This window comes from Vipera ursinii (assembly GCF_947247035.1).
Source record: "Vipera ursinii genome assembly, chromosome: 3".
NCBI lineage: Eukaryota > Metazoa > Chordata > Lepidosauria > Squamata > Viperidae > Vipera > Vipera ursinii.
Window position 1 is genome coordinate 32,710,512 of NC_139516.1, and position 26,465 is coordinate 32,736,976.

The window sequence follows — 26,465 nt, forward strand, 5'->3', positions numbered from 1 at the left end:
AGAAAGATATAGAAAGCAAGATTATTGCCAGGTGATTTCAATTCAAATAGTATTCAGAAGTTAACAACAATCAATTAAGAATTGGCTGTAGCAATATTAGGAGGTAAATGAAATGATTGCTTCTGGAAGTAAGGGTAAGTTCCACAGGCAGGACTAGAAGCAATCTAGAGCCATTTCTTCATCAATGATTTATAGTTTCAGCCAACAATTGCTGCACTGATGCAACCGTAACAAAACAGCCCTGATGTTGCTGTCCAAGGACAGTATAAATCAAAAGTCAGGACATCATCGAACAGGAAACAAGGTGAGCAACATAAACACTAATTCTATGAAATTCATTTTAAATAATTAGCATAATAACATGTTTGTAAACATATAAATATTCTCATTGGAAAAAGTGGCCTTTTTATCATGATGGAACCTATGTTTTGGATAGAATGAATGGTGGCTTAAGATGAGATATTGGAATATAATCTATTTGCTTCACACTTGTCTTAAATTAAACCAATAGCACACCATTTTTAATTCATTTTAAAAGATGTGCTGCTTAGGTCCTTGGATGACAATGTCTAAGAGATGGGACCTAGAATGTACCCATTCTATTTTACTTAGAAGCATCAGCAGATACTCTCAAGACAGGAGATCCATATGTAGCCTAGGCGCATGCCATTTAAAGACTTTAAAGGTGACAAACACTATCTGGAAAGAAACTGGAGCAATTGCACCTCATGCAATAGTGGTGAAATGTGGGCAAAATGTGAGACATCTAAAACTGCAAAAGCATCGCATTCTGGACTAGTTGTAATTTCCAGATCTTTTCCTAGATCTTCAAGGGCATTCCCATGTACAGCCATTGCTGTAATTCAGACATGTCAAACTCGTGACGTCATGTGACGTCGCAAGACATATCAGGACTGTTTTGCCATTGCCGGCAATGGGGTGGGCATGGCTTCCGGATGATGCGGGCCAGCAGTTTGACACCCCTGCTGTAATTCAACTGGGAAATGACCAGAGTTTGAGTTACTGTGAGCAAACTATCCCAGTCCAGGAATGACTGCAATTGGTGTAAGAGGTGGATCTGTCTAAAGGCCCCCATTGCCAGGACTACCACTTGTTCCTCAAGCAGAATTTACAACTCCCTGAGTACCTCCAAATTGTGCACCATGTGTGACTGGTGGAACACTAGCCTGGCAAGAATCAAAACGACACATTCTTGGAATCAGGAGTCCCAAAAATCCAGACCCACTTGCTAGGGCTAAGTTGAAACTGGTTCTTCCCCATCCAATCCCTTGCACCTTGCAGGTATTACTAGGCCAAAACCAGGATAGTACCCCTTAGCCAGCAAGAAACAGAGATGTATAATTAGGTGTCCTCAGCATATTGATACTACACCTGTAAGATTAGGCTGAAGCTTCTGTAACTAAAGATAAAGCACGTGCAAAAGCAGAGAAGACAAAAGCCAGAATCTTACTGAAAGATCCCTTCAGGGAAATAGATAAGAAATGAAGTCATTAAGAAAACAAAGGAAAAATGTCACCTGAACCAATCAAAGGAAGCTGGGTCTGAGCATGAAAAAAGATACAATCCCAATTAACCAAAAAAGCAAGAACTTTGGGGAATAAAAAGAGATCCTAGCCTATTCGTAGAGTCATCTTTGGATTCAGACTTGGCAGCCTTGTTCAGAAGGACATTAGCATGTATGCGAAGGAGACAGTATTATACATTATACCAATAAAGTTTTGCTGTTACTTTAACCATGTCTCTGTGTTGTGCCTCAATGTTTGCCTGAAAGTGATTTCTGTGTGTCCTAATTATTTCCTGGCTGTTGAACAGGGATATGTGCCTTACCTATAGCAGTTGCATCTATCTGAAAAACCCACCTAGAAATCAAGGGAGGCTTGCAAGATCTTGTTGTGTTTCAGTGTCAGCCTGTGGGTTCAGCAGTTGAATCGGACAATTATGAGGAGGAGGAGGAGGGGATTGGAGAGCCTGCAGAGGACAGTTCTGAGGCATCGCAGAGCTCTCAGCCAGGCCCCTCCCATCTGGTTCCTCCTCAGACCCAGCTGTGTGAGCCTGACAGCTTGGACCAAGACAACCCACAGCTGGCCTTGTTCAAGGACGCCCGAAGCAGGAGGCAGACAAGCAGGAGTAAACAAAGGAAGGCAATGGGGCACCTCGGGAGGAGGCAAAGAGAAGCCACGCCTTGAAACTGTTTAAACTAAATAGAAGGAAGTGTGTAGTGGGGTGCCCCAGGGCTCTGTTCTGGGCCCAGTGCTCTTCAACATCTTCATCAACGATTTGGATGAGGGGATAGATGGGGAACTCATCAAATTTGCAGATGACACCAAGCTGGCAGGAATAGCCAACACTCCAGAAGATAGGCTTAAGATACAGGAGGATCTGGGCAGACTCGAACACTGGGCACTATCTAACAAAATGAAATTCAATTGTGAAAAAAGTAAAGTTCTACATTTAGGCAGGAAAAATCAAATGCACAGGTATAGTATAGGTGGTACCTTGCTCGATAGTAGTAACTGTGAGAGGGATCTCAGAGTCCTAGTGGACAATCACTTAAATATGAGCCAGCAGTGTGCTGCAGCTGCCAAAAAAGCCAACACAGTGCTAGGCTGCATTAACAGAGGGATAGAATCAAGATCACGTAAAGTACTAATACCACTTTACAATGCCTTGGTAAGGCCACACCTGGAATACTGCATCCAGTTTTGGTCACCACAATGTAAAAAAGATGTTGAGACTCTAGAAAGGGTACAGAGAAGAGCAACAAAGATGATTGGGGGACTGGAGGCTAAAACATATAGGGAACGGTTGCTGGAATTGGGTATGTGTAGTTTAATGAAGAGAAGGGTGAGGGGTGACATGATAGCAGTGTTCCAATATCTCAGGGGCTGCCACAAAGAAGAGGGAGCCAAAGCACCTGAAAGCAGGACAAGAAGCAATGGATGGAAACTAGTCAAGGAGAGAAGCAACCTAGAACTAAGGAGAAACTTCCTGACAGTTAGAACAACTAACCAGTGGAACAACCTGCCTCCAGAAGTGGTGAATGCTCCAACACTGGAAGTTTTTAAGAAGAGACTGGACAGCCATTTGTCTGAAATGGTATAAGGTTTCCTGCCTGAGCAGGGGGTTGGACTAGATGACCTCCAAGGTCCCTTCCAACTTATTATTATTATTATTAAAAGGGGAATGTGTGGGAGGTGCTGGTTGCTGAAGGCAACCGTTTGAACAGCTTCTGATTTAGTCGTGGTTCGTATTTATTTTGCTCTGTTTTGGATCTGTTTTGTGTAAATAAATTTGGCGGGCTTACTTCCAGCCTATTGACTTTTGAAAAGGGGTTGTCCCTGACATTTCTGCATGGCTGGTAGTAGGCTGGAACAGAACAGATCTGCATGTAACACACTGCATGATATCAGATGACCTCTCCTGGTCTCTTGAGAAGGAGGCATATATCAATACTTCCTTCAAGGTAGGCAGCACCAGCTTTTTCCAACATAAGGCATTGATTTTCACATGGACCCAATCACCTCCCAAGAGGCCTTAATTTTATTATTTTATTTATTCATCCCAGCTTTATTTTATAGTTAACTCAAAGTACAAATATACAGGATCCAATCTGGAGCAGTCCCCAGGACCAGAGGTTTAGTCTTCGGAGCTTTTGGACTTGTGCTGGAGCCCATCCTCAGGGAACTTCTCTCTCACCGGAGACATTCTTGTGTGATACATGCTGGTGAGAGAAAAGTTCCCTGAGGATGGGCTCCAGCACAAGTTCAAAAGCTAGGTAGACTAAACCTCCGGTCCCAGTGACTGACCCAGATTGGATCCGGCAACATTATCCTGGGACACATACAATTGCCTTCATTTGTGATACTTAGCGCTCCTTCCTCATCCTGTTTTCCCCACAACAAATCTATGAAGTGGGTTGGACAGAGTGAGAGTGATTGGCCCAAAGTTGCCAGCCACTTTCATGGCTAAGGCCAGACTAGTTCCTGGCTTCTAGCCTGCTGCCTAACAGCCCCATGGATTCTGTCCAATTCTTTTGCATTAATTGGCTCAACTGTCCTAATTACTTCCAAGAAATCTGCCCAGTTAGCAAACTCAAGCAATTTTATCTAACAGATGCTGAGAATATTCTTCACAGTGGCACTACAAAGGCTCCCAGAGTCATCTCCCCTCACTCAGAAAAAACCTGTTTAACATGGTTGCCCATTAGACTTAAAAGAAGAAAATCCGGGTCATTTCCTACTATTGATTTAAAGTGCTACCCAAACATCCTCGAGAAGGCATGCAGCTGTATTGCTATGGAATTTGTTCTTCCCTTCTCAGTCCCATTCCTAACACCACCCATTCTAACACCACCGTGTTAGGAATAAGGAGAGAAATCCTACCGCTAGCAAAGTTTAAATATGCTGGGGCTGCCTTTGAACTGGCATAGCGGAGAAAACACTTAACAGCTGCACGACTAAGGATGATTCAAGACGTCTCATAGCTGCCAGTGTATAGGTATACCGCGGCTAGGAGCACGTCGAGGAAAGCTCTCTGGATTTGGAGATTTTTTTTTTCTACAGTAGAAAAAGAGCCTGCCCCATATTCACGGGCGGCGACGGGCATCACTTTTGGAGCGCCCTGCACCAAACGGTGCGAGAAAATCTTTAAAGAAAAGCCTTTCCGAATCTAGTCTCTCTTTCGGCAAGAGTCAAATGTCGGGCAAACGCCCACAGCAACACCAGTGGCGGCTCCACAATAAACCTTCCCGCGCCCCGCCCCGCAATTACACTTGCCAGCTTTCCCGCGCACCTCGAAAGCACTGCAGCTCCGCAGCTTCGAAGCCCTGCTCCTGAAGGAAGATGCACAGCTGCTCCGTGTCCCAGAGCCGAAAATTGAGCTTAACAGAACCCGTCGAGCCTGCGGCGGGAACGCTGCGCTTTTGAGGCGTCTGGAAGCCATCGGCCGGGGTGCTAGGCCGGGCCCGTTTAAGGGCGCCTTCCCGGTTATCGCTCGACATCGCTCCGCCGCTCTGATGAAGAGAAGAGCGAGCAGCGGCTTCCCTTCGCTCGCTCGCTCGGGCTCCGTCCCCGTGGCCACCTCGCGTTGCCGCCAGCGAATCCGCGGAGGGAGGGAGCCACGTGACCGCTGCTGGCTTCTCTGGAAGGGCGACCAAGCATGGAAATTTTTGTGCGCCTCAGCCCCGCTGCAGTCTCCCCCTGCCACGTTAACAGAGCTGGAAACGCGTGGGAGTAAGACTCGGCCTTGATACCACGGCCCACCAATGGAAACCGTCACCAATGTCCACCCGTCCCCTCCCCCACCTTTACTATTTCTGGCTCCTCCGCCCCCTTTCCCGAGAAATGAGCAGTCCAAAGCTGATGGCTGTATCCAGGATGATCAGGACAAGGGCTATCTTTACCCAGGTTCTGAAAACATAGCTCACCCATTTTCTTGAGACATTGATCATTTTATTGATTCTGTAAGCATACTGTTGATAAATTTCCCGCTTAAATATACGGAATGCTTGATTTGTTTGTCCTCCTCAGTCATCTTCAAAACTAGATTATAAACTTACCAAATGCATCTATACTCTGAATAAACTTAAGATGTCTGATGGGAAGATCCTGAGTTAGGTCTGGGTGAGCATTCATTTCTAGAGTTACTCAGATTTATGAAAAAACAGAGATCAGTGCTATTATACAAGGTACTTCCCTTGTGTGCTAATTTCCTCTTTTTACTAAACATTCATTGAGCACTGTAATTCAAATATATACTTTCCATATGGTTCAAGATAACAAAACAGTCCAAATCAGATCAGAATAAAGGTTTTTTTTAATTAAGATGTCCATTTACATGGATAGATCCAAAGGGTTAGGTTCAAGAAAATAAACCCAATTTTTAATCAGGAACATCAGTCATATACTGTATCATAGTCAACCTGTAATTAATACAAAAATTATAATCAATATAAAACCCCAATTAATATAAATTATTAATGTCTAGTTAAGCCAAATTTCAGCACTAAACTTTTAATGTCAGACCTGAGAATATTGGACAGATAAATAAAGAAAGCAAGGATGTATAACTGTTCCATGGGTAGTAAGGCAAACCTCTTGGAGGTTGAAGCCTCCATCCAAACATTAGTCATCAACATGGCTACATTTGAAGAGAGAGAGACCTATTCTGATGTCTGGGGTTGTATATCAGTGGTAGACTGGACTACTCTATTAGGAGTGTGGAGCTGTACTACTAGAACAGGACTAAAAATCAGACAACCACTAAATGGCATTCATAAATTAGGGATTTCTGTTATCTCTTTGCTGGCACTTAGTAGTTTCAAGAGTTAGTGGAGGCAGCTGCTATGTCTGCTCACATACTGCTTCTGTCTACTGATCTAATATCTCTAGCTACCTCTATTGGCATGCATTAAATCCTAGCAGCACTCATTGTTCAGTTTTCTTTTTTTCTTTTTTAAAAAGCTAAAGTCCTGGAAGGATACTTTTTTCTTTGAAGATCCCAAGATAGTGACCTCCCCTGCCTTGAATGGATTTATATCATTGAGAGAAAAGTAAGCCATTAAGATTGATTGACTGGAAAAGAAACATAAGGAATCAATTGCATATAATTGAAACAACTGTACTCTGAATATACTTTTATGCCACATTCTGTGATAACAAGCCAATATTTCAAAAGGTGAAACACTTTTCCTCCCCAAAGGAAAAATACTTCTTTTATAAATATATTCAGGGCTTTTTTTCTCATAGAACGCTCAGAACGGAGTTTCGGCACCTTTTTTGGATGGAACCTTGTAGGGTAGGTAAGGCAGGTTGTATGACATGTGTGAGTTCCGGCACCTTTTTCTTTTACAAAAAAAGCACTGAATATATTTAAGTCTATTGTAAAACATTTTTAGCTTATTATTTGGCTTTATGGTTTATTAAATGATAGTAGATCTCAATGCATTATACAATGGAGAACTAATTAACTATAAAAATCCTTTAGAATTGATTAAATTGTTACAAAAGTAAAATTTAAACCTTTCTATATATGAGAAATATAAAATATCTTATGGTTCTGACTTTTAATATATCTGAGGTGAGAACGATCCTTTACAGTTATGATGGAACTTCTTTCTATATTTTCATAAAATCTTTCTAATGAATTTCCCTCTTTATAAAAATATTCACCATTTTTTTAAAAAAATGTAGCCAAATTGAATACTAGAGTTAAAATCTTATAATATTTCATATTGATCTTATGCATACATTTAATTTGATAAGGCTTATATTTTGTGTAGATACTACACAAAGGAAAATAAGCTTTTCAGGTTGAAAAATTTATTTTAAAAGAATGTTAAAATTTACAGCTGCTTAGCAGGTGGTTGACTCTGTTTAGAGCTACCAAGTAGTTCATTAGAGAAGGCTGGAGTACCTTAGGATATTGAGACATAATTTTTCTTGACTTAGCAAAACTTTTGATAATGAATAGAAAAAGTATTTTCCTAGAAAATCATTTTCAGTGTTTGCTAGGTTTTTTTTGGGATGAAGGGAGAAAAAGATATAATTCATAGGTTTATAGGGTTTTTTTCTGCTTCTCAACAAATGCTGGAAAATCTTTTTTAAACCTAGCCAATGGTATGATAAACACAGCATCATGATGCTTTTTTATCCCTTTGATACAGCAGAAATACTTTTCCATTTTAAGAGCAAAGGAAGATACTTATTTAGACAATGCTTCAGCCTTCCGGGTGTGGGGGAGGAACACTTGAGATGCCACAGTCAGACACAACCTTGTCTTAGATAAGCAACTATAATGTATTATATAGACAGGTTTTCCCTGCGAGAAACAATATTAATTATAAATGGCATGAGTAACATGCTTTTTACAAATGTTATACAGTGCATAGGCATCTATAGTGCAGAAGCAACCCTCTTAAACTCTGTACAGTATATAGACAAGGAGTGCATCCATTTATTCAACAGAGGGCTCAGTATCACCCTTAGGAAATTAACTTAGAATAAAGTAAACCAATATAGGCTATGATAAAAGTATATTTTCACACAATTGTCCTAGCAAAACTAAAATCAGTTACCTACTCCAGCTTATCCTGTACAAAGACTGCCATTCTATTAGGAGCTAAGACTTCAGTGCTTTACAACAGCAGTCCCCAATCTTTCTGGCTTTGCGGAACACTGGCAAAAATGGCAGCAGGGTGGGGAAAGGGGATGGTTTCACACAAGCAGTGGGAGAGCATGTGCAGCTCCATTTGCACAAGCAGTGGGCACATGCTCCTGCCACTCGCGCAAACGGAGCTGCACATGCTCACACGTTCGCCTGACACTTGCATGGCCCGGTTCCAAACAGGCTGTCACCTGGGGATAAAGACCCCTGCTTTACAGAACAGCTTATTTAAAGCATTTATCTAACAGGAGAAATATCTCTATTCTAAACACCGTATTGTACTGTATTAATGACTAACTGTATCTTATTTTATATTAAAATAATGCATAAATCCTAATATTCTTTTAAACAATAATACCGAAATATTTTGAAGTGAACCATAAACCCAAGTTACTATGCCAGGAAATAATAGGCATTGTAAATGTTAGAAAGCCATGTTAAAATCAAGATTTTCTTACAGGCTCCTAAAGGTAAAGGTAAAGTTTCCCCCGCACATGTGTGGTAGTCGTTTCCAACTCTAGGGGCCGGTGCTTATCTCCGTTTCAAAGCCCAAGAGCCAGCGCTTGTCCGAGGACGTCTCCGTGCTCATGTGGCCAGCATGACTAGATGCCAAAGGCGCACAGAACGCTGTTACCTTCCCACCGTAAAGGTCCCTATTTTTCTACTTGCATTTTTACGTGCTTTCGAACTGCTAGGTTGGCAGAAGCTGGGACAAGTAACAGGCGCTCACTACTTTCACATAATTCCAATAACCTTTGTTACATTAAAATGCATTACTTAATATAGATCTGATCAAAACCTTCAAAATAATGACATAAATTCGTAACTGCTATAAATTTTGTTTCTATAATGGAGCATCCTGAAATTCTAATACATTAATTGATAACCGTCTAGCTACAAAACATAAAAACTTTAGGAAGGACAGAAAATTGAGTCACAAGAAAGCTTTGGTGCTCCCAGCATCTTTGCTGATTTAACGGTTTGCTCTTTCACTGACAACATCTTGAAGACGTTTAAGCAAAACATCATCATTCTCCTGACAAAGTCTCTTAGCTGGTGATTCTGTGTCACTATCAATTGATATTGCTCTCTTCTTAGGTCTCTGTCCTTCTTGTTTAATCATATTGTTAATTTCCTTCAAACTCTGTCAAATTGAAAACATCACAGTCAAAAATAATACTAAATTTCAGTTAGAAGAGCTTAATGTTTTATTGTTTTGATTTTTCAAAACACATTTGTATATTGCAATTAATATTTTTATATAATAGCCTAATTTTTGTCACTGCCAGACCTGCTGCAACTTAAACCTCTAAAGAGAAATGATCCTTGCCTTGAGAAAGGTATACGGTAGTTTTATTAGAAGCCAGTGCATTGCAATCACACACCAAAAATTCATAAGTTCAACTTTTCCCTCTCTTAGCTGCCTTCCATCCCTGCCCCCACCCTAACCCTAATCAGTTCAAGCCAGATGTTTTGAGAATGGTCACTCTAAGCATAGGTTGGTATGCAGCTGCTTTCTTCTCCCAGCCTGCTTTGAAACCGCCTTCTGGGGAGATGCAGGGGAGGGGCAGATACAGCAGTTCCCCTTCCCAAGCAGCAGTCACTTTCACTTCCCCACAAGCAACCTCCCCTCCCATCCACCCTCCCCATTGTTCATGTCAGTGCATGAAGCACAAACTGAAACTGAGGTAGCAGCTGAGTCACTTTCAAATTTTCAGTTTAATATTTAACCTTTATCATATTTCTATCTAGTCTTTAAAAAAGACCAGAAAAGACTACACTGAAATCAACATTTATGGATTATGTTTTTAACTCTTAATTGTTAGAAACATATATCTTACCTTAGAAGGGCTCCCATTAAATTTATATAACAATGCACTCTTAGGTGTCAGGCAAGAACCATTGTGTGGTGAAACATAAAGGGAATGTTGCTGAGAAATTCGCCGAGGAGATATTGGTAGTTGTTTAATGCTGGGGAAGGGGGAAAGCGGAGGGGCTTCCACCTTGGGAGAAAAAAAGACTACACTTAAGATACTTTTCTATTGTAATTTGAATTACCGCTAATGTGTGCTAACTCAGAATTGGCACTCTTTTGCATCTGAGAGCTGCTCTTTTAAAATTATTGCTTTTATTCCATTTGGCATCCAGACAGTTACAAGATGTAGAACACTGACAGTATTTCAGGATTTCTTTCCCCATAGTACTAGTTGTGTGTAATAAAGTTGTATTTAACAAACTTATTTAGATAAGTAGAATCACTACAAAGGCTTACACAACGGGTTTTTTGTTTGCTTCTGAAATTTGTTTGTATTTTGTATGCATGTGTTCTCTCAGTTTACCTCTCATCTAACTGAAGCTCACAAAAATGACAATAATTTCTTTACCCAAGTTATTTTATACCCCAACTAGTTGACAGCTCTTTTTTCTTCACTTAAGATTTCTAGAAGCTGTAGCCATTATTTACAAAAAATAAAGCAAAATCAACATCAGATAGTTCGGCTGAACTCGTTTTTGTTACTGATGTTTTAACTCATAATGCACAAGGATAGTAGATTTTTCAGCAATTTTAACCTCCCATTAAAATATATACATTTAGAACATAGCATGTGAAAAGAAAATTATCTATGAAATAGAGTTATTTTTAACTTATAAATTGCAATTATATCTTGCCTTTCTTTCAATAGATCAAAGCATGACATATTCTTCCTGGAAATGTAAAATTTGTAACAACGCCAAGAGACAGGTTGGTAAACAGTGACTGGTCCAAAGTCACTCAGTGGGCTTCATAACTGAAGAAGAATTTCAATCCTATTTTCCCCACTCATGCTCTCAATTACTATTCCACAATGATTAAAAATATGCTATGTTACAGTAACTAAAATAAAAAGAATTATGCATTCTTAAATATTAGAACAAGATGACTACAGTTGCAAGAAAAAGTATGTGAACCCTTTGGGATTACGTGGAGTTTTGCATGAATTGGCCATAAAATGCGCTCTAAACGTCATGTAAGTCACAACAATAGAAAAACACAGTCTGCTTAAAATAATACTACACAAACATTAGCTGTTGTCATGTTTTAATTGAACATAACATGTAAACATTCACAGTGCAGGGTGGAAAAAGTGTGTGAACCCCTAGCCTAATGACCTCTCCAAGAGCTAATTAGAGCCAGGAGTGAGCCAACCTTGACTCCAATCAGTGTGATGATATTGGATGTGTTGCTGACAGCTGTCCTGCCCTTTAAAAACACACACCTGTTTTGGGTTTACTGGTCTCAAGAAGCACTGTCTGATGTGAACCATGCCTCACAAAAAAGAGCTCTCAGTAGACCTATGATCAAGAATTGTTGACTGGCATGAAGCTGGAAAGGGTTACAAAAGTATCTCCAAAAGCCTTGATGTTCATGTGTACACGGTAAGACAGTCTACAAATGGAGAAAGGTTAGCACTGTTGCTACTCTCCCTAGGCGTGGTCGTCCTGTAAAAATGACTGCAAGAGCACAGCGCATAATGCTTAATGAGGTAAAGAGGAATCCTAGAGTGTCAGCTAAAGACCTACAGAAATCTCTGGCACATGCTAACATTTTTGTTGACACACCTACAATAAGGAAAACATTAAACAAGAATGGCGTACATGGGAGGACACCACGGAGGAAGCCATTGCTGTCCAAAAAAAATATTGCAGCACGTTTGAAGTTTGCAAAAGAGCACCTGGATGTTCCACAGCACTACTGGCAAAATATACTGTGGATAGATGAAACCAAAATTGAGTTGTTTGGGAAAAACACACAACACTATGTGTGGAGAAAAAAAGGCACAGCACACCAACATCAAAACCTTATCCCCACTGTGAAACATGGCAGAGGGAGCATCATGGTTTGGGGCTGCTTTGCTGCCTCAGGGCCTGGACGGATTGTTGTCATTGATGGGAAAATGAATTCCAGAGTTTATCAGGACATTCTGCAGGAAAACGTACGACCATCTGTCCGCCAACTGAAGCTCTGCAGCGGATGGGTGATGCAACAGGACAATGACCCAAAGCATACAAGTAATTCAACAAAACAATGGCTTCAACAGAACAGAATATGCCTTCTGGAGTGGCCCAGTCAGAGTCCTGACCTCAACCCGATTGAAATGCTGTGGCATGATCTTAAGAGAGCGATTCACACCAGACATCCCAAGAATATTGCTACACTGAAACAGTTTTGTGAAGAGGAGTGGTCCGAAATTACTCCAGATCGTTGTGCAGGTCTGATCTGCAACTACAGGAAACGTTTGGTTGAGGTTATTGCTGCCAAAGGAGGGTCAACCAGTTATTAAGTCCAAAGGTTCACATACTTTTTCCACCCTGCACTGTGAATGTTTCCATCTTATGTTCAATTAAAACATGACAACAGCTAATGTTTGTGTAGTATTATTTTAAGCAGACTGTGTTTTTCTATTGTTGTGACTTACATGACGTTTAGAGCGCATTTTATGGCCAATTCATGCAAAACTCCACGTAATCCCAAAGGGTTCACATACTTTTTCTTGCAACTGTAAATGATTTTTCAAAAATACTTTAAAAATCATTGGAAATTACCCTCTATAATAAATGAAAGCAATTTGCAATTATTCAAATGATAGTAGATAGATATGTTATGTTTTGAAGTACATTATAAGAGAGGCCTCTCTTGGTTACAAAAAAAATGTTTAAAGGATTAAAAAGATAATGTAATAATTAAGTTATTGAGCTAGGAATAGGGAGACCTAAACTCTGGACATCGTCTGCTGCTGGGTCAATCACTCTCTTTCAGCCTAACCATGCTAATAGGGTTAGAAGGGAGCACTATATATATGCTGCCATCTATGAAAAATGGTATAGAAATTTAATTAATTAAATGTGATTAATTTTTAGAAAATTTTAGCTAACCCATCCTTATATATTATCTTTGAACATCTTTCATTTGCTTTGTTCTAAATTCATACACACTATGAGATTCAGATAAATAATAAGTTTAACAACTTAGAACTCTTAAGTAGGGCAATTACCATAGTACAGTTAATGAATCCTATAAAATTGTCGAATTATTCAAATTCAATTTGTTGAAGAGATATTTCTATGGAAAATAGGATAATTGGTTCCATCTTAATGGAAATAGGCAATTAATATTTTAAAACATAAAAGTAATGTGCTTTTCAATGATTACTGTACAACATTAAAAAATAAATCCAAATCCACAGCATACCTACCTCTGGTATTCTGTTGTGGGTGTTCAAAATGAGCTTCCTTTTGTCCATTTTCTCCACTTTGCAGACACAACATTAGTGTCTAAAACCTCAACAGTAACTGCATGCACTAACTTTAACTTCATGTGCTAGCCTCAACTGAGTGTGCACTAGCTTTGCACTAATTGAATTTTGGCTCACATCAAATGCAACCTGGTATTAATTTAAAATTTGTATTAAATAAATTGTCATACTATTCAAACATGAAAAAATGAAGTAAATGAAAAGGATAGGGAGAATAATGTGGCTTTTGCCAGAGCTTGGAAAGCTAAAAGTTGCCCTCTGTGGGAGAATACTCTTTAGCTGTAGATTATTACTTAGATGACTAGCTTTGCTTAATCATATAAGCTGGGAATTTGGTCTACAATTATAACCTTACCGAACAGGTGTATATTGTTAGAGGCAATCTGCCTTTCTTAGTAGCTAAGATAAGCGTAAAAAAACAGTAATCAAACTCTATGAACCCATCTGGAAATTTGAGATTCACATACCATATAATCATGGTTGGAAACATATTTCAATACAAAGTTTATCACTTTTTTTACATAAATAGTGTTGTAAAACTTTATAAGATCCCCTCTCTCTTCTTTTTCCAAATCTCTATAATCGTTCATCTTCCCACAGACACCTTTGAAAGGAAGAGAGAGGGCAAGATAAATATAATAAGTTTTTAAATTTAAATATGTTGTCTTTACCACAAAGGCTTTCCACCAAACTGCAGAATTAATGAAAGCAAACAACACAGTTAGATGCTTTATTTGGAAGCAAGTCACAATAAGAGGAATCTGTTAGTCCTATATGCATATACATAGGATTGTAGTCTAAATGGTATTGTAATAAATATGAGTTGAATTAGTCCACATACATGATATAATCAGATCACTATGTGTTGAATACAGACAAGGTCCTCTACCTACCACTGTCAGTATCACTGATAGTTTGTTAGCAACAAAATAGCACAACACATTCATTTGGATTTCTGTATATACACTATATGAAAAAAACCAGCAAAAAACCATGGCTAAATGTCATGTCACGAATTAATTAAGAGAGTAAACCCTATTGAACATGGACATCCTTCTAGTAAGTACATTTATGTTGGGAAAAATATTGAAGAAACCTCATGCTTCTTAGAATAGATTTAATTCTATTTCTGGGTCTGTGGTCTATAAAATCCAAGTCACTGCCTATATCATGAACTAAAATGCTTTACTTGATCAGAAAATGGAGGTCACAAAGCAAATATCTTGATCATATTTGTTAAGCCTACAGGTTAAATTTTCAACTACATTTTCTTATTTGTATAAAAACATGATTATTACTCTGGTTGCTCCTATTCTCTCCTTTATGTAACAGTCAGCCTTTAAATATGTTAGAATGTTTTAATTTAAGACTATAGGGAAAGAATTTAGATTACCGTAAATAGTATTTTCAAACCTATATATTTAAAAAGAAAATGGCTTCCATCTAATTTTGAATAATCAGGCAACATTCAAGAGCATCCTATTGTCAAGTATACATTTACCGTATATACTTGAGTATAAGCCGACTCGAGTATAAGCCGAGACCCCCAATTTTACCCCCAAAAACTGGAAAAAGTTATTGACTCGAGTATAAGCCGAGGCTGAGAAATGCAGCAGCTGGAGGCTGGATCCCCCTGCTGAGATGAGAGAACGGGGTGGCAAGCCGCCGAGAGAATGGGGCGGTGGAGTGCTCCGCCGAGAGAATGGGGCAGCTTGCTGTTCTCTCGGTGCAGCACGGCAGAGGCTGGATCTCGCGAAAGAAGTCTCCGCTGAGCGAGAGAATGAGGCGTCTCGGCGCCCATTTTCTCGGTGAAGACTTCTTTCAGGGGATGCAGCTTCTGCTGCCCCTTTCTCTCAGCTGCCCAGTGGAACAGCTTGCCACCAGAAATCAAGAGTGCTCCATCACTGGAGGTTTTTAAGAAGAGACTGGACATTCACCTGTCTGAGATGGTATCGGTCAGTGGTGGCGAAACTTTTAGAGACCGAGTGCCCAAACCGCAAGCCAAAACCCACTTGTTTATCACAAAGTGCCAAGGCAGCATCGGCATTCTGGTGCCCTCGGGGGAGGGGACAGGGAGGCGCCTCTGAGTGCCGTCTCTGGCACGAAAAAAAAGGGGGAGCAAAAAATGGGCCACCATACCGCAAGGCACAAAAACGCCAACCGCCGTGCCGCAGGGTGCAGATACAAGGCACCGCATCACGTGAGAACGGGGCTGGGCTAGTGAGTATCACGCAGGCACTAGCCCCGCCCCCTTTGCAGCATGTGCCTGCTCGTGGCCCCGTGCGCGCATGCACGCATGTAAAATGCTTCCCCCTCCCTTTTCTTCCAGTCCACCAACCAACAAGGACCTGCTGCTGGCAGCGGTGGTGGCGCACGTGCCAACAGAGAGGGCTCTGAGTGCCACCTCTGGCAGGCGTGCCATAGGTTCACCACCACTGGTATAGGTCCTCCTGCTTGAGCAAGGGGCTGGACTAGAAGACCTCCAAGGTCCCTTCCAGCTCTATTCTATTCTATTCTATTCTATTCTATTCTATTCTATTCTATTCTATTCTATTCTATTATTCTATTCTATTCTATTCTATTCTATTCCATTCACTTTCTATATTTCTATTCTATTCTATTCTATTCTATTCTATTCTATTCTATTCACTTTCTATATTTCTATTCTATTCTATTCTTATTACCATTCTCTATCTACTATTCTATTCTATTCTATTCTACTATTCTATTCTATTCACTTTACTATATTCCTATTCTATTCTATTTCTATTACCATCTATTCTATTCTATTCTATTCTATTCTATTCTATTCTATTCACTTTCTATATTTCTATTCTATTCTATTCTATTCTATTCTATTCTATTCACTTTCTATATTTCTATTCTATTCTATTCTATTCCATTCACTTTCTATATTTCTATTCTATTCTATTCTATTCTATTCTATTCACTTTCTATATTTCTATTCTATTCTATTCTATTCTATTCCATTCACTTTCTATTCTATTCTATTCAATTCTATTCTATTCTATTCTATTCACTTTCTATATTTCTATTCTATTCTATTCTATTCTATTCTATTCTATTCACTTTCTATATTTCTATTCTATTCTATTCTATTCCATTCACTTTCTATATTTCTATTCTATTCTATTCTATTCTATTCTATTCTATTCTATTCTATTCTATTCACTTTCTATATTTCTATTCTATTCTATTCTTCTTTTCTGTTCTGTTCTGTTCTGTTCTACGTTCTGTTCCAATCCATTCCATATTTTCTGTTCCATTCTGTTCCACTGTCAGAGCCCATCGGAGGCAACCCAGTCAGCCCAAACAGGAGTTACACTAAGGCTATGCAGCCTCTCCTCTCAACCTGAACCCCTCCTTACCTTTCCTTTTATCTGCATCCTATTTTTAAACTGCCGGCTCTGCCCTGCCCTATTTTGTCCTTGAGCACTCGTGAGCTCATCAAGAACAGAAGGTAACCGTGGTTGGGAAAGGCAGGGCAAGATCTGCAAGATCCCCATTTGCATTTGACTTTGCCATCCCATCTGGTTCGAGATAACACACCACACACACACACACACACACACACACACACACACACACAGAGAGAGAGAGAGAGAGAGAGAGAGAGAGAGAGAGAGAGAGAGAAAGAGAGAAGAGAGAGAGAAGAGAGAGAGAGAGAGAGAGAGAGAGAGAGAGAGAGAGAGAGAGAGAGACGCACACCTCAGCAAAAAAGAAAGAAAGAAAAAGAAGTATTAGAAGAGGCAGAGAGCCCCTGTGGGTAGGAGTGAGGATGGGGAGAAACAGCAAGAAGACCGGGTGGGGTGGGGTGGGTTAATCACTAAACTTCCAGTGTTTAACCAAAGCAGCTTTTGAATTTGTCAAGCTCTGCTAGCAGGGCACTGGACGGGGCCTGGCGGAGCTGCTGAAGGTGAACGGGAGAAGGTGAGTCTTCGCCGAGAAAATCTCAGCGCCCATTTTCTCGGCGAAGACTTCTTTCGGGGGATGCAGCTTCTGCCGCCCCTTTCTCTCAGCTGCCCAGCTAAGAGAAGGGGTGACAGAGGCTGGATCCTCCGAAACAAGTCTCCGTGAGACAAGAGAACAAGGCGTTGGAGCGCTCCGTGAAGTGTGGGGTGGGGAAGCTTGCCGCCCATTGTCTCAGCGACGAAGACTTCTTTCGGGGGATGCAGCTTCTGCCGCCCCTTTCTCTCAGCTGCCCAGCTAAGAGAAGGGGTGACAGAGGCTGGATCCTCCGAAACAAGTCTCCATGAGACGAAGAGAACAAGGCATTGGAGCGCTCCGCGAAGTGTGGGGTTGGGGAAGCTTGCCGCCCATTGTCTCAGCGACGAAGACTTCTTTCGGGGGATGCAGCTTCTGCCGCCCCTTTCTCTCAGCTGCCCAGCTAAGAGAAGGGGTGACAGAGGCTGGATCCTCCGAAACAAGTCTCCGTGAGACAAGAGAACAAAGGCGTTGGAGCGCTCCGCGAAGTGTGGGGGTGGGGAAGCTTGCCGCCCATTCTCTCAGCGACGAAGACTTCTTTCGGGGGATGCAGCTTCTGCCGCCCCTTTCTCTCAGCTGCCCAGCTAAGAGAAGGGGTGACAGAGGCTGGATCCTCCGAAACAAGTCTCGTGAGACAGAGAACAAGGCGTTGAGAGCGCTCCGCGAAGTGTGGGGTGGGGAAGCTTGCCGCCCATTCTCTCAGCGACGAAGACTTCTTTCGGGGGATGCAGCTTCTGCCGCCCCCTTTCTCTCAGCTGCCCAGCTAAGAGAAGGGGTGACAGAGGCTGGATCCTCCGAAACAAGTCTCCATGAGACAAGAGAACAAGGCGTTGGAGCGCTCCCGCGAAGTTGTGGGGTGGGGAAGCTTGCCGCCCATTCTCTCAGCGACGAAGACTTCTTTCGGGGGATGCAGCTTCTGCCGCCCCTTTCTCTCAGCTGCCCAGCTAAGAGAAGGGTGACAGAGGCTGGATCCTCCGAAACAAGTCTCCATGAGACAAGAGAACAAGGCGTTGGAGCGCTCCGCGAAGTGTGGGGTGGGGAAGCTTGCCGCCATTCCATTCCTCAGCGACGAAGACTTCTTTCGGGGGATGCAGCTTCTGCCGCCCCTTTCTCTCAGCTGCCCAGCTAAGAGAAGGGGTGACAGAGGCTGGATCCTCCGAAACAAGTCTCCGTGAGACGAGAGAACAAGGCGTTGGAGCGCTCCGCGAAGTGTGGGGTGGGGAAGCTTGCCGCCCATTCTCTCAGCGACGAAGACTTCTTTCGGGGGATGCAGCTTCTGCCGCCCCTTTCTCTCAGCTGCCCAGCTAAGAGAAGGGGTGACAGAGGCTGGATCCTCCGAAACAAGTCTCCATGAGACGAGAGAACAAGGCATTGGAGCGCTCCGCGAAGTGTGGGGTGGGGAAGCTTGCCGCCCATTCTCTCAGCGACGAAGACTTCTTTCGGGGGATGCAGCTTCTGCCGCCCCTTTCTCTCAGCTGCCCAGCTAAGAGAAGGGGTGACAGAGGCTGGATCCTCCGAAACAAGTCTCCGTGAGACGAGAGAACAAGGCGTTGGAGCGCTCCGCGAAGTGTGGGGTGGGGAAGCTTGCCTCCCATTCTCTCAGCGACGAAGACTTCTTTCGGGGGATGCAGCTTCTGCCACCCCTTTCTCTCAGCTGCCCAGCTAAGAGAAGGGGTGACAGAGGCTGGATCCTCCGAAACAAGTCTCCATGAGACGAGAGAACAAGGCGTTGGAGCGCTCCGCGAAGTGTGGGGTGGGGAAGCTTGCCGCCCATTCTCTCAGCGACGAAGACTTCTTTCGGGGGATGCAGCTTCTGCCGCCCCTTTCTCTCAGCTGCCCAGCTAAGAGAAGGGGTGACAGAGGCTGGATCCTCCGAAACAAGTCTCCGTGAGACGAGAGAACAAGGCGTTGGAGCGCTCCGCGAAGTGTGGGGTGGGGAAGCTTGCCGCCCATTCTCTCAGTGACGAAGACTTCTTTCGGGGGATGCAGCTTCTGCCGCCCCTTTCTCTCAGCTGCCCAGCTAAGAAAAGGGGTGACAGAGGCTGGATCCTCCGAAACAAGTCTCCGTGAGACAAGAGAACAAGGCGTTGGAGCGCTCCGCGAAGTGTGGGGTGGGGAAGCTTGCCGCCCATTCTCTCAGCGACGAAGACTTCTTTCGGGGGATGCAGCTTCTGCTGCCCCCTTTCTCTCAGCTGCCCAGCTAAGAGAAGGGGTGACAGAGGCTGGATCCTCCGAAACAAGTCTCCGTGAGACGAGAGAACAAGGCGTTGAAGCGCTCTGCGAAGTGTGGGGTGGGGAAGCTTGCCGCCCATTCTCTCAGCGACGAAGACTTCTTTCGGGGGATGCAGCTTCTGCCGCCCCTTTCTCTCAGCTGCCCAGCTAAGAGAAGGGGTGACAGAGGCTGGATCCTCCGAAACAAGTCTCCGTGAGACAAGAGAACAAGGCGTTGGAGCGCTCCGCGAAGTGTGGGGTGGGGAAGCTTGCCGCCCATTCTCTCAGCGACGAAGACTTCTTTCGGGGGATGCAGCTTCTGCCGCCCCTTTCTCTCAGCTGCCCAGCTAAGAGAAGGGGTGACAGAGGCTGGATCCTCCGAAACAAGTCTCCATGAGACGAGAGAACAAGGCATTGGAGCGCTCCGCGAAGTGTGGGGTGGGGAAGCTTGCCGCCCATTCTCTCAGCGACGAAGACTTCTTTCGGGGGATGCAGCTTCTGCCGCCCCTTTCTCTCAGCTGCCCAGCTAAGAGAAGGGGTGACAGAGGCTGGATCCTCCGAAACAAGTCTCCGTGAGACGAGAGAACAAGGCGTTGGAGCGCTCCGCGAAGTGTGGGGTGGGGAAGCTTGCCGCCCATTCTCTCAGCGACGAAGACTTCTTTCGGGGGATGCAGCTTCTGCCACCCCTTTCTCTCAGCTGCCCAGCTAAGAGAAGGGGTGACAGAGGCTGGATCCTCCGAAACAAGTCTCCATGAGACGAGAGAACAAGGCGTTGGAGCGCTCCGCGAAGTGTGGGGTGGGGAAGCTTGCCGCCCATTCTCTCAGCGACGAAGACTTCTTTCGGGGGATGCAGCTTCTGCCGCCCCTTTCTCTCAGCTGCCCAGCTAAGAGAAGGGGTGACAGAGGCTGGATCCTCCGAAACAAGTCTCCGTGAGACGAGAGAACAAGGCGTTGGAGCGCTCCGCGAAGTGTGGGGTGGGGAAGCTTGCCGCCCATTCTCTCAGCGACGAAGACTTCTTTCGGGGGATGCAGCTTCTGCCGCCCCTTTCTCTCAGCTGCCCAGCTAAGAGAAGGGGTGACAGAGGCTGGATCCTCCGAAACAAGTCTCCGTGAGACAAGAGAACAAGGCGTTGGAGCGCTCCGCGAAGTGTGGGGTGGGGAAGCTTGCCGCCCATTCTCTCAGCGACGAAGACTTCTTTCGGGGGATGCAGCTTCTGCTGCCCCTTTCTCTCAGCTGCCCAGCTGAGAGAAGGGGGTGACAGAGGCTGGATCCCCCGAAACAAGTCTTCGCCGAGAAAATGGGTGGCAAGCTTCCACCGCCCCATTCTCTTAGCGGAGGCTTGCAGAGGTGGCGGCGGAGCTGCGCGCGCAGCTCTCCAAACCGCCGCAGCCCGTTTGGAGAGCTGCTGCCTTCGTCCATGTTTGATGAAAGCAGCAGCTCTCCAAACGGGGGTAGAAGTTCTTTTTTGTTGTTGTTGTTGACTGGAGTATAAGCCGAAGTGGAGTTTTTCAGCCCAAAAAGTGGGCTGAAAAATTCGGCTTATACTCAAGTATATACGGTAAGCTTAAAATAGTATAGCATAATCACCCTCTTACCTTCATTTGATATATTTTCATGCTTTACATCTATTACATCAGCTTGTACTTTTTTCAGTAAGACACTTCTATATACCTAGAGAACAAGAGACAGCAAGATTTTGTAATTTGAGGGAGCATGATTGGAACTATTCTTAAATTTGCAGATAGCATTTGAATAACAAAAGCAAAATATTTATAGATATGCTGAAATATACTTACATAGCTATTAGCTTGTGGCTGATTTCTATAACATTTCATTATGTCCTGAAAAGTTCTTTCTTCTTTGGACACCTGAACAAGAAACAGTTGTAACTGATTAAAAAGAAAAGGTTCCTGTACATAAACCTAAAATAGCTTTCTACAGCATTTTCAAAGAAGGATCATTTGATATAACCACAACTAGGAAAAAATCCCATTCTCTAGTCTCCTTTTTGAAACTTTGCTAAAGATTTTGATCTCAAATATCATAGGGATTCACACTTAACAAAATTGAAGTATTTAAAGAAATTCTTTGTCTTTTTTGCTTAGCAACTGCTCAGTTTCTCACTTCTAACAAATTAGAGATGCTTTTTTCCTCTCATAATCATAAATTTGGACTTTAAAAAGCTCATATAAGATAGAAATTACAGATTGATTCAATCAGACACATTAGATATAAACTGAAATGAGATTGTTAGGAACAACTGTATGATAACAAAAAGTAGTAGTACTTTTATTTAACATGTACTTGCAGTTAAAAGTATATTATAGAAAGGGACTGGTTGTGTACAAAATGCAAGGGCATCTATCAAATTTCTATATAATGAAGCTATGCAGAACTTCAGAAAAAAATGGAAAATATTTCAGAGCTTGCAAGAACCCAAGTATAGCTCTAAAGCAGGAGTGTAAAACTGCCGGCCCATGGGCCGGATGCATCATGCCGAAACCACTCCCACCCCATTGCGGGCAATGGAAAAAAGTTGCGATACATCGTGACACGTCACCTGACATTGCAAATTTGACACCCCTGCTCTAAAGTAATGTATTCTTTAGGGGTCACTGCAGTTGCTACATTATCTTCAGAAAAGACTTTATTGCTTTAAAGAGTTGCTAAAAGGAGCTACATTTGTGCTCCTACTTTGAAGTACCTTTTCCAATTTATTTTCAAAGCATAACTCTTTTTTGTATATAGCCATCTGTGCTGTTGTAATAATGGAAAACAGCCTACTACCTATTCTAACAGTATCCTGTTCAGTTGACCAAAGGAAAAAATGAGTACCTGGAAGCAAAGAACCTAGGAATATGAAAAACATTTTAAGAACATTTGTTCTTTAAGCAATTTATTACAATAAGGTATTACAAAGTTCATTTCAGAACATTAAAAAATTACGTTTTGAAGGCTCTTACCTTTGCCATGATATAAAAAGCACAGAGAAGTAGCTGGTCTAAGTGTCGATCTTTCATTAGATCTGTACAGTGGACTAAAGTGAATTCAAAACAAGTCCATATCTTCCCTCGTAAATCATTGGAAACATCCAATTTTGAGCATAGATCACGTAATCGAACACTTGCCAAATTGTATACCTAAGAGGAAATGCCACACTAAGGTTTTTTTGTTTTGTTTGTTTTTCAGGAATTTGAATCCCTTCTGGAAATTAGTAGTGGTATATGCTGCTAATTTAAAATTTTTGCAAGCTTATGAATATAATGCTGAAAATTACTGTGCAATTTAATTATTTTCAGGCATACTTTGAATAATGACTGGATCCAGACTTTTTAACATGAGATTTTATTATATACATTATAGTTACTTAACATTGTTCAAAGTGAGAGTATAGAACTTAAAATGTAAAATAAAACTTAAAATGTAAAAAAAAATCGAAACAAAACTGAAAAAAATAAAACAAATCACAAGGAAGAATTTTCAATAACTCATTTTTCCCCTTCTTTAGCCACTGTCCCTAGCCACTAATTGCTATGCAGATATTTATACTTTTCTTGAAATGTTGGCCATGTACTCAAATGCGTGGTTGATTGTGTATAAGATGGCAAAGCACCTACACAAGTGCCTCCTTTACCCAAGTCTTTTTATTGAATAAATAAAATAAAGGCAGGTTTTGCTCATATGTAAAGTCACGGAGACATAGTAATCATTTTTTATCTTGAAAACTAACTCAAGAGCCTTTAAATAGGAATTCTATCAAGCTTGTATAAACTCTATATAAATAGCAACTATCAGATTACTCCTAAAGTTACCAGAGAAATATGGCATGACTATTGGGTCTTATCTTTATTAAGTGATGTATTTTTTCATCAATTTTTTTCTTTCCTATTTCTTACCAATTAAAGCAGAACAGATTAGCCAAGCAGATATCTGTGCATGCAGGTGTTTGCTTTTTGTTCCCTGTTTTTTCTGCTCTTTGAGGATGCAAGCCTGTATTCTTTTTTTAACTTCCATTTTTCTTGTAACCTTAAATAGCTTTCTTGCTTTTGCTTGTTAATCATGACATCATCAGTGATATTAGGTATCACTGAACAATGATATTGTTCAATTAGAACAATTAATCAGTGGAACAACTTGCATTGAGAAGTTGTGGGTGCTCTAACACTGGAGGTTTTTAAGACAATCATTTGTCTGAAATAGTATAGGGTTCTGCTTGACAAGAATGTTGAATTATTAGAAGAACTCCAAATTCCCTTCCAGTTCTGTTATTTTGTTATATATTTTCTGACTTGCAATTAGTTTGCAGATGAGCATCTATGATTATTGTTTTATATAAGTCTCAAATATTCTGGAACATTGATCTTGTTTCTCCTCCATCTCCTTTTTTTCAAGTTTCCTATTCTAAAGTTCAATAGGTCTATGTTTGACTTCCTCAGCAATTTTCAGTTATGTATATGTTATATCTGAACGCACTGTAGTCAGATTAGTCTATTCCAGATCGAGTGGCGAGTGCCACTTAAAATTAATCCTAAATTGATTCCACAACCAACTGTATTAGATCAGTTTTTAAAGAGTTTTTAAAAAGTTAATCTCTTTATCATTGATATGAAAACTATATGAAAGTCATAGGAATTGCCTTGTATTCTTGTTGGATATCTCTCTTATTCTAATTTCAACACCACTTTGAGAATTTTAACCAGGGAAAGAATACTCCAAATATAAAAATATTTTAGGTTTCCATCCATAACAATTCTGAGGTCTGCCTCACATATTTCTGATCTTTAAGTTGTTATACTACATTGGTGCTATGTGTATTTTCTTTTTCCCAAAGAGTTTGAACCCAGATATACACTTAAATTCCCTGTTTTGGTTTATAAGCTTCTAAGATCTGCACAAATGTACCTTTCCAAATGTCTATTTTATAATTCTTTGTTCTTTCTGAAGATATATTTTACTGTGGATTCATATTTGAGTTCATCTCATTATGATTATAAAAATTATTGGATTATCATAAACATTTTTATTTTCTAGAGGTTATCTATTATAAGCAGAATATTCCTCATCTCATGTTAGCTTTCAAAGTGTGTTGTGTTTTCAGTAACTCTACTTTGCATAGCTTTTACTGATTTTAATACGCTTAGATTATTTTATGAAAGATTTCTGCTAGTGGTCATGGTGGAATATTTTAATACAAAACATATTTACAAATACATTCTACCTTTCTGAAAAAAAGTGCTAGAGATCCAGTTTTCTTTGGCTTGTTTCCTGAATGAAATGGTTCGCATGGAGGAGGCTGAGGTGGACAAACAGTCATTAAAGCATTAGCACTGAGTGGGACTTGTCCATAGCTGTCCACTTTAGAATCTTCAGATAAGTTGACTGCAATAGGTATAAGTGTGATCCTTCCTGTCTCATTTATTTTGCCTAAGATACATGCAAAGGTTATATCATTTCTTAGGTTAGAATAAACATTCTGAAAATGCATGATAAGTCAATACAGAAGGCTCTACATCTTAATACAACCTTAATTTTTTCAACAGATTAACATAATTTAGGAATAGGTGATTCATGGGCCTGCTGAAGTTTCTCATTGTTGCCTCAATAAACACTGTATTTTGTTTTTACATTAATCTGTATTTGTCTCCTATGATATAGGAGCATAATATAATATACTGTCACTATTTCCCCATGGAAATATAGCATAATATAGTGTCAATATTTCCCCATGGATGACCCCAAAGCAATATATTTTTACAAAGATTATACCCAAAGGTCCTGAAAGACTTTTTGCTACCCAAATGAAATATTTTATTTCCAACACTTTCGTCAGGGATGCCCAGAGATAAGAAGCTAAATTATTTGCATACCAAACATACAAAATGCTATTTAATAGCTTTCCCCCTCCCTGCTGATAAAAAAGTAACACTAAATTAAACAACAATTTGCTCTTTTTCATATCTATATCAGTTATTTAAGACAAATGTTTCACTCCAGAAATGTTCACTACCATTACCCTTTGCCATTAAAAATTCTAACAAAAACTGTATTATTTCATACCTACCATGTAATGGGATTGTTACTTTCTGTCTTGTTACTGTAGTTTGTGCCATAGTTAGAGCAATTTCATCAGGTGAAACAGACATATGCTTGTCTGTTTTCAGTTTTATTCCTTCAGCATATTTTTTTTCTACAGATTTTGTAGGAGGGCTTTCATCTCCAAAAAGCCTTCTTTTAGCACTTCCTGCCATAGGTGAATTGTAACGGTCATGAATGGAGATTGGAGACAATAGCTGCAAATCTAAAAGAAAAAAGAAAAGCATTAATTCAAAACGCAGTAGATCAGAGGGACAAAAATCTTTTTGCATTCGGAACTACATAAACTAGACAATGTTCAAAAATAGAACACTTAAGGTCATATAATATTTCTGTAATCTTATAATAAAATTAGTTTTCATTTTACAATAAATTATAACACTATAATTTAATTTAATTTAATTTAATTTAATAACATTTATATACCGCCCTTCTCCCTGAGGACTCAGGGCGGTTCACAGGGCAGAATAAAATAGCAAACACAAACATTAAAAAGAGATTAAACAATTGCCCTAGTTAAAAACAATAGAAGTGCAATTCTAAAAACCCCAAGATAAAATTAAAAGACCAAAGATAAAACAACCCCACCGATCCCCATCAGGCTAGGCCAGCTTGTACAAACAAAAATGTCTTGAGATCGCGACGAAAGGAGCGAAGATCGGGCGCCATCCGGAGCT

General features: G+C 41.1%; 2 protein-coding genes across 2 annotated transcripts in view; both read right to left on the minus strand.

Moving 5' to 3' along the window:
• The window catches only part of SAMHD1 (SAM and HD domain containing deoxynucleoside triphosphate triphosphohydrolase 1), a 50,732-nt gene extending 45,483 nt beyond the window's left edge, over positions 1 to 5,249 (minus strand). The window contains exon 1 of the mRNA XM_083358048.1: positions 4,813 to 5,249. Coding sequence (XP_083214174.1) covers positions 4,813 to 5,020 — 208 coding nt within the window. The 5' untranslated portion in view covers positions 5,021 to 5,249. The remainder of the gene's footprint in view (positions 1 to 4,812) is intronic.
• Positions 5,250 to 8,387: 3,138 nt separating this feature from the next.
• Positions 8,388 to 26,465, minus strand: part of RBL1 (RB transcriptional corepressor like 1) — a 34,411-nt gene continuing 16,333 nt past the window's right edge. The window contains exons 15-22 of the mRNA XM_083359252.1: positions 25,757 to 25,993; positions 24,914 to 25,119; positions 22,659 to 22,835; positions 21,492 to 21,563; positions 21,291 to 21,366; positions 13,946 to 14,082; positions 10,026 to 10,187; positions 8,388 to 9,328 (exon numbers count right to left, since the gene is read on the minus strand). Of these exons, the coding sequence (XP_083215378.1) occupies positions 9,158 to 9,328; positions 10,026 to 10,187; positions 13,946 to 14,082; positions 21,291 to 21,366; positions 21,492 to 21,563; positions 22,659 to 22,835; positions 24,914 to 25,119; positions 25,757 to 25,993 (1,238 nt within the window). The 3' untranslated portion in view covers positions 8,388 to 9,157. The remainder of the gene's footprint in view (positions 9,329 to 10,025; positions 10,188 to 13,945; positions 14,083 to 21,290; positions 21,367 to 21,491; positions 21,564 to 22,658; positions 22,836 to 24,913; positions 25,120 to 25,756; positions 25,994 to 26,465) is intronic.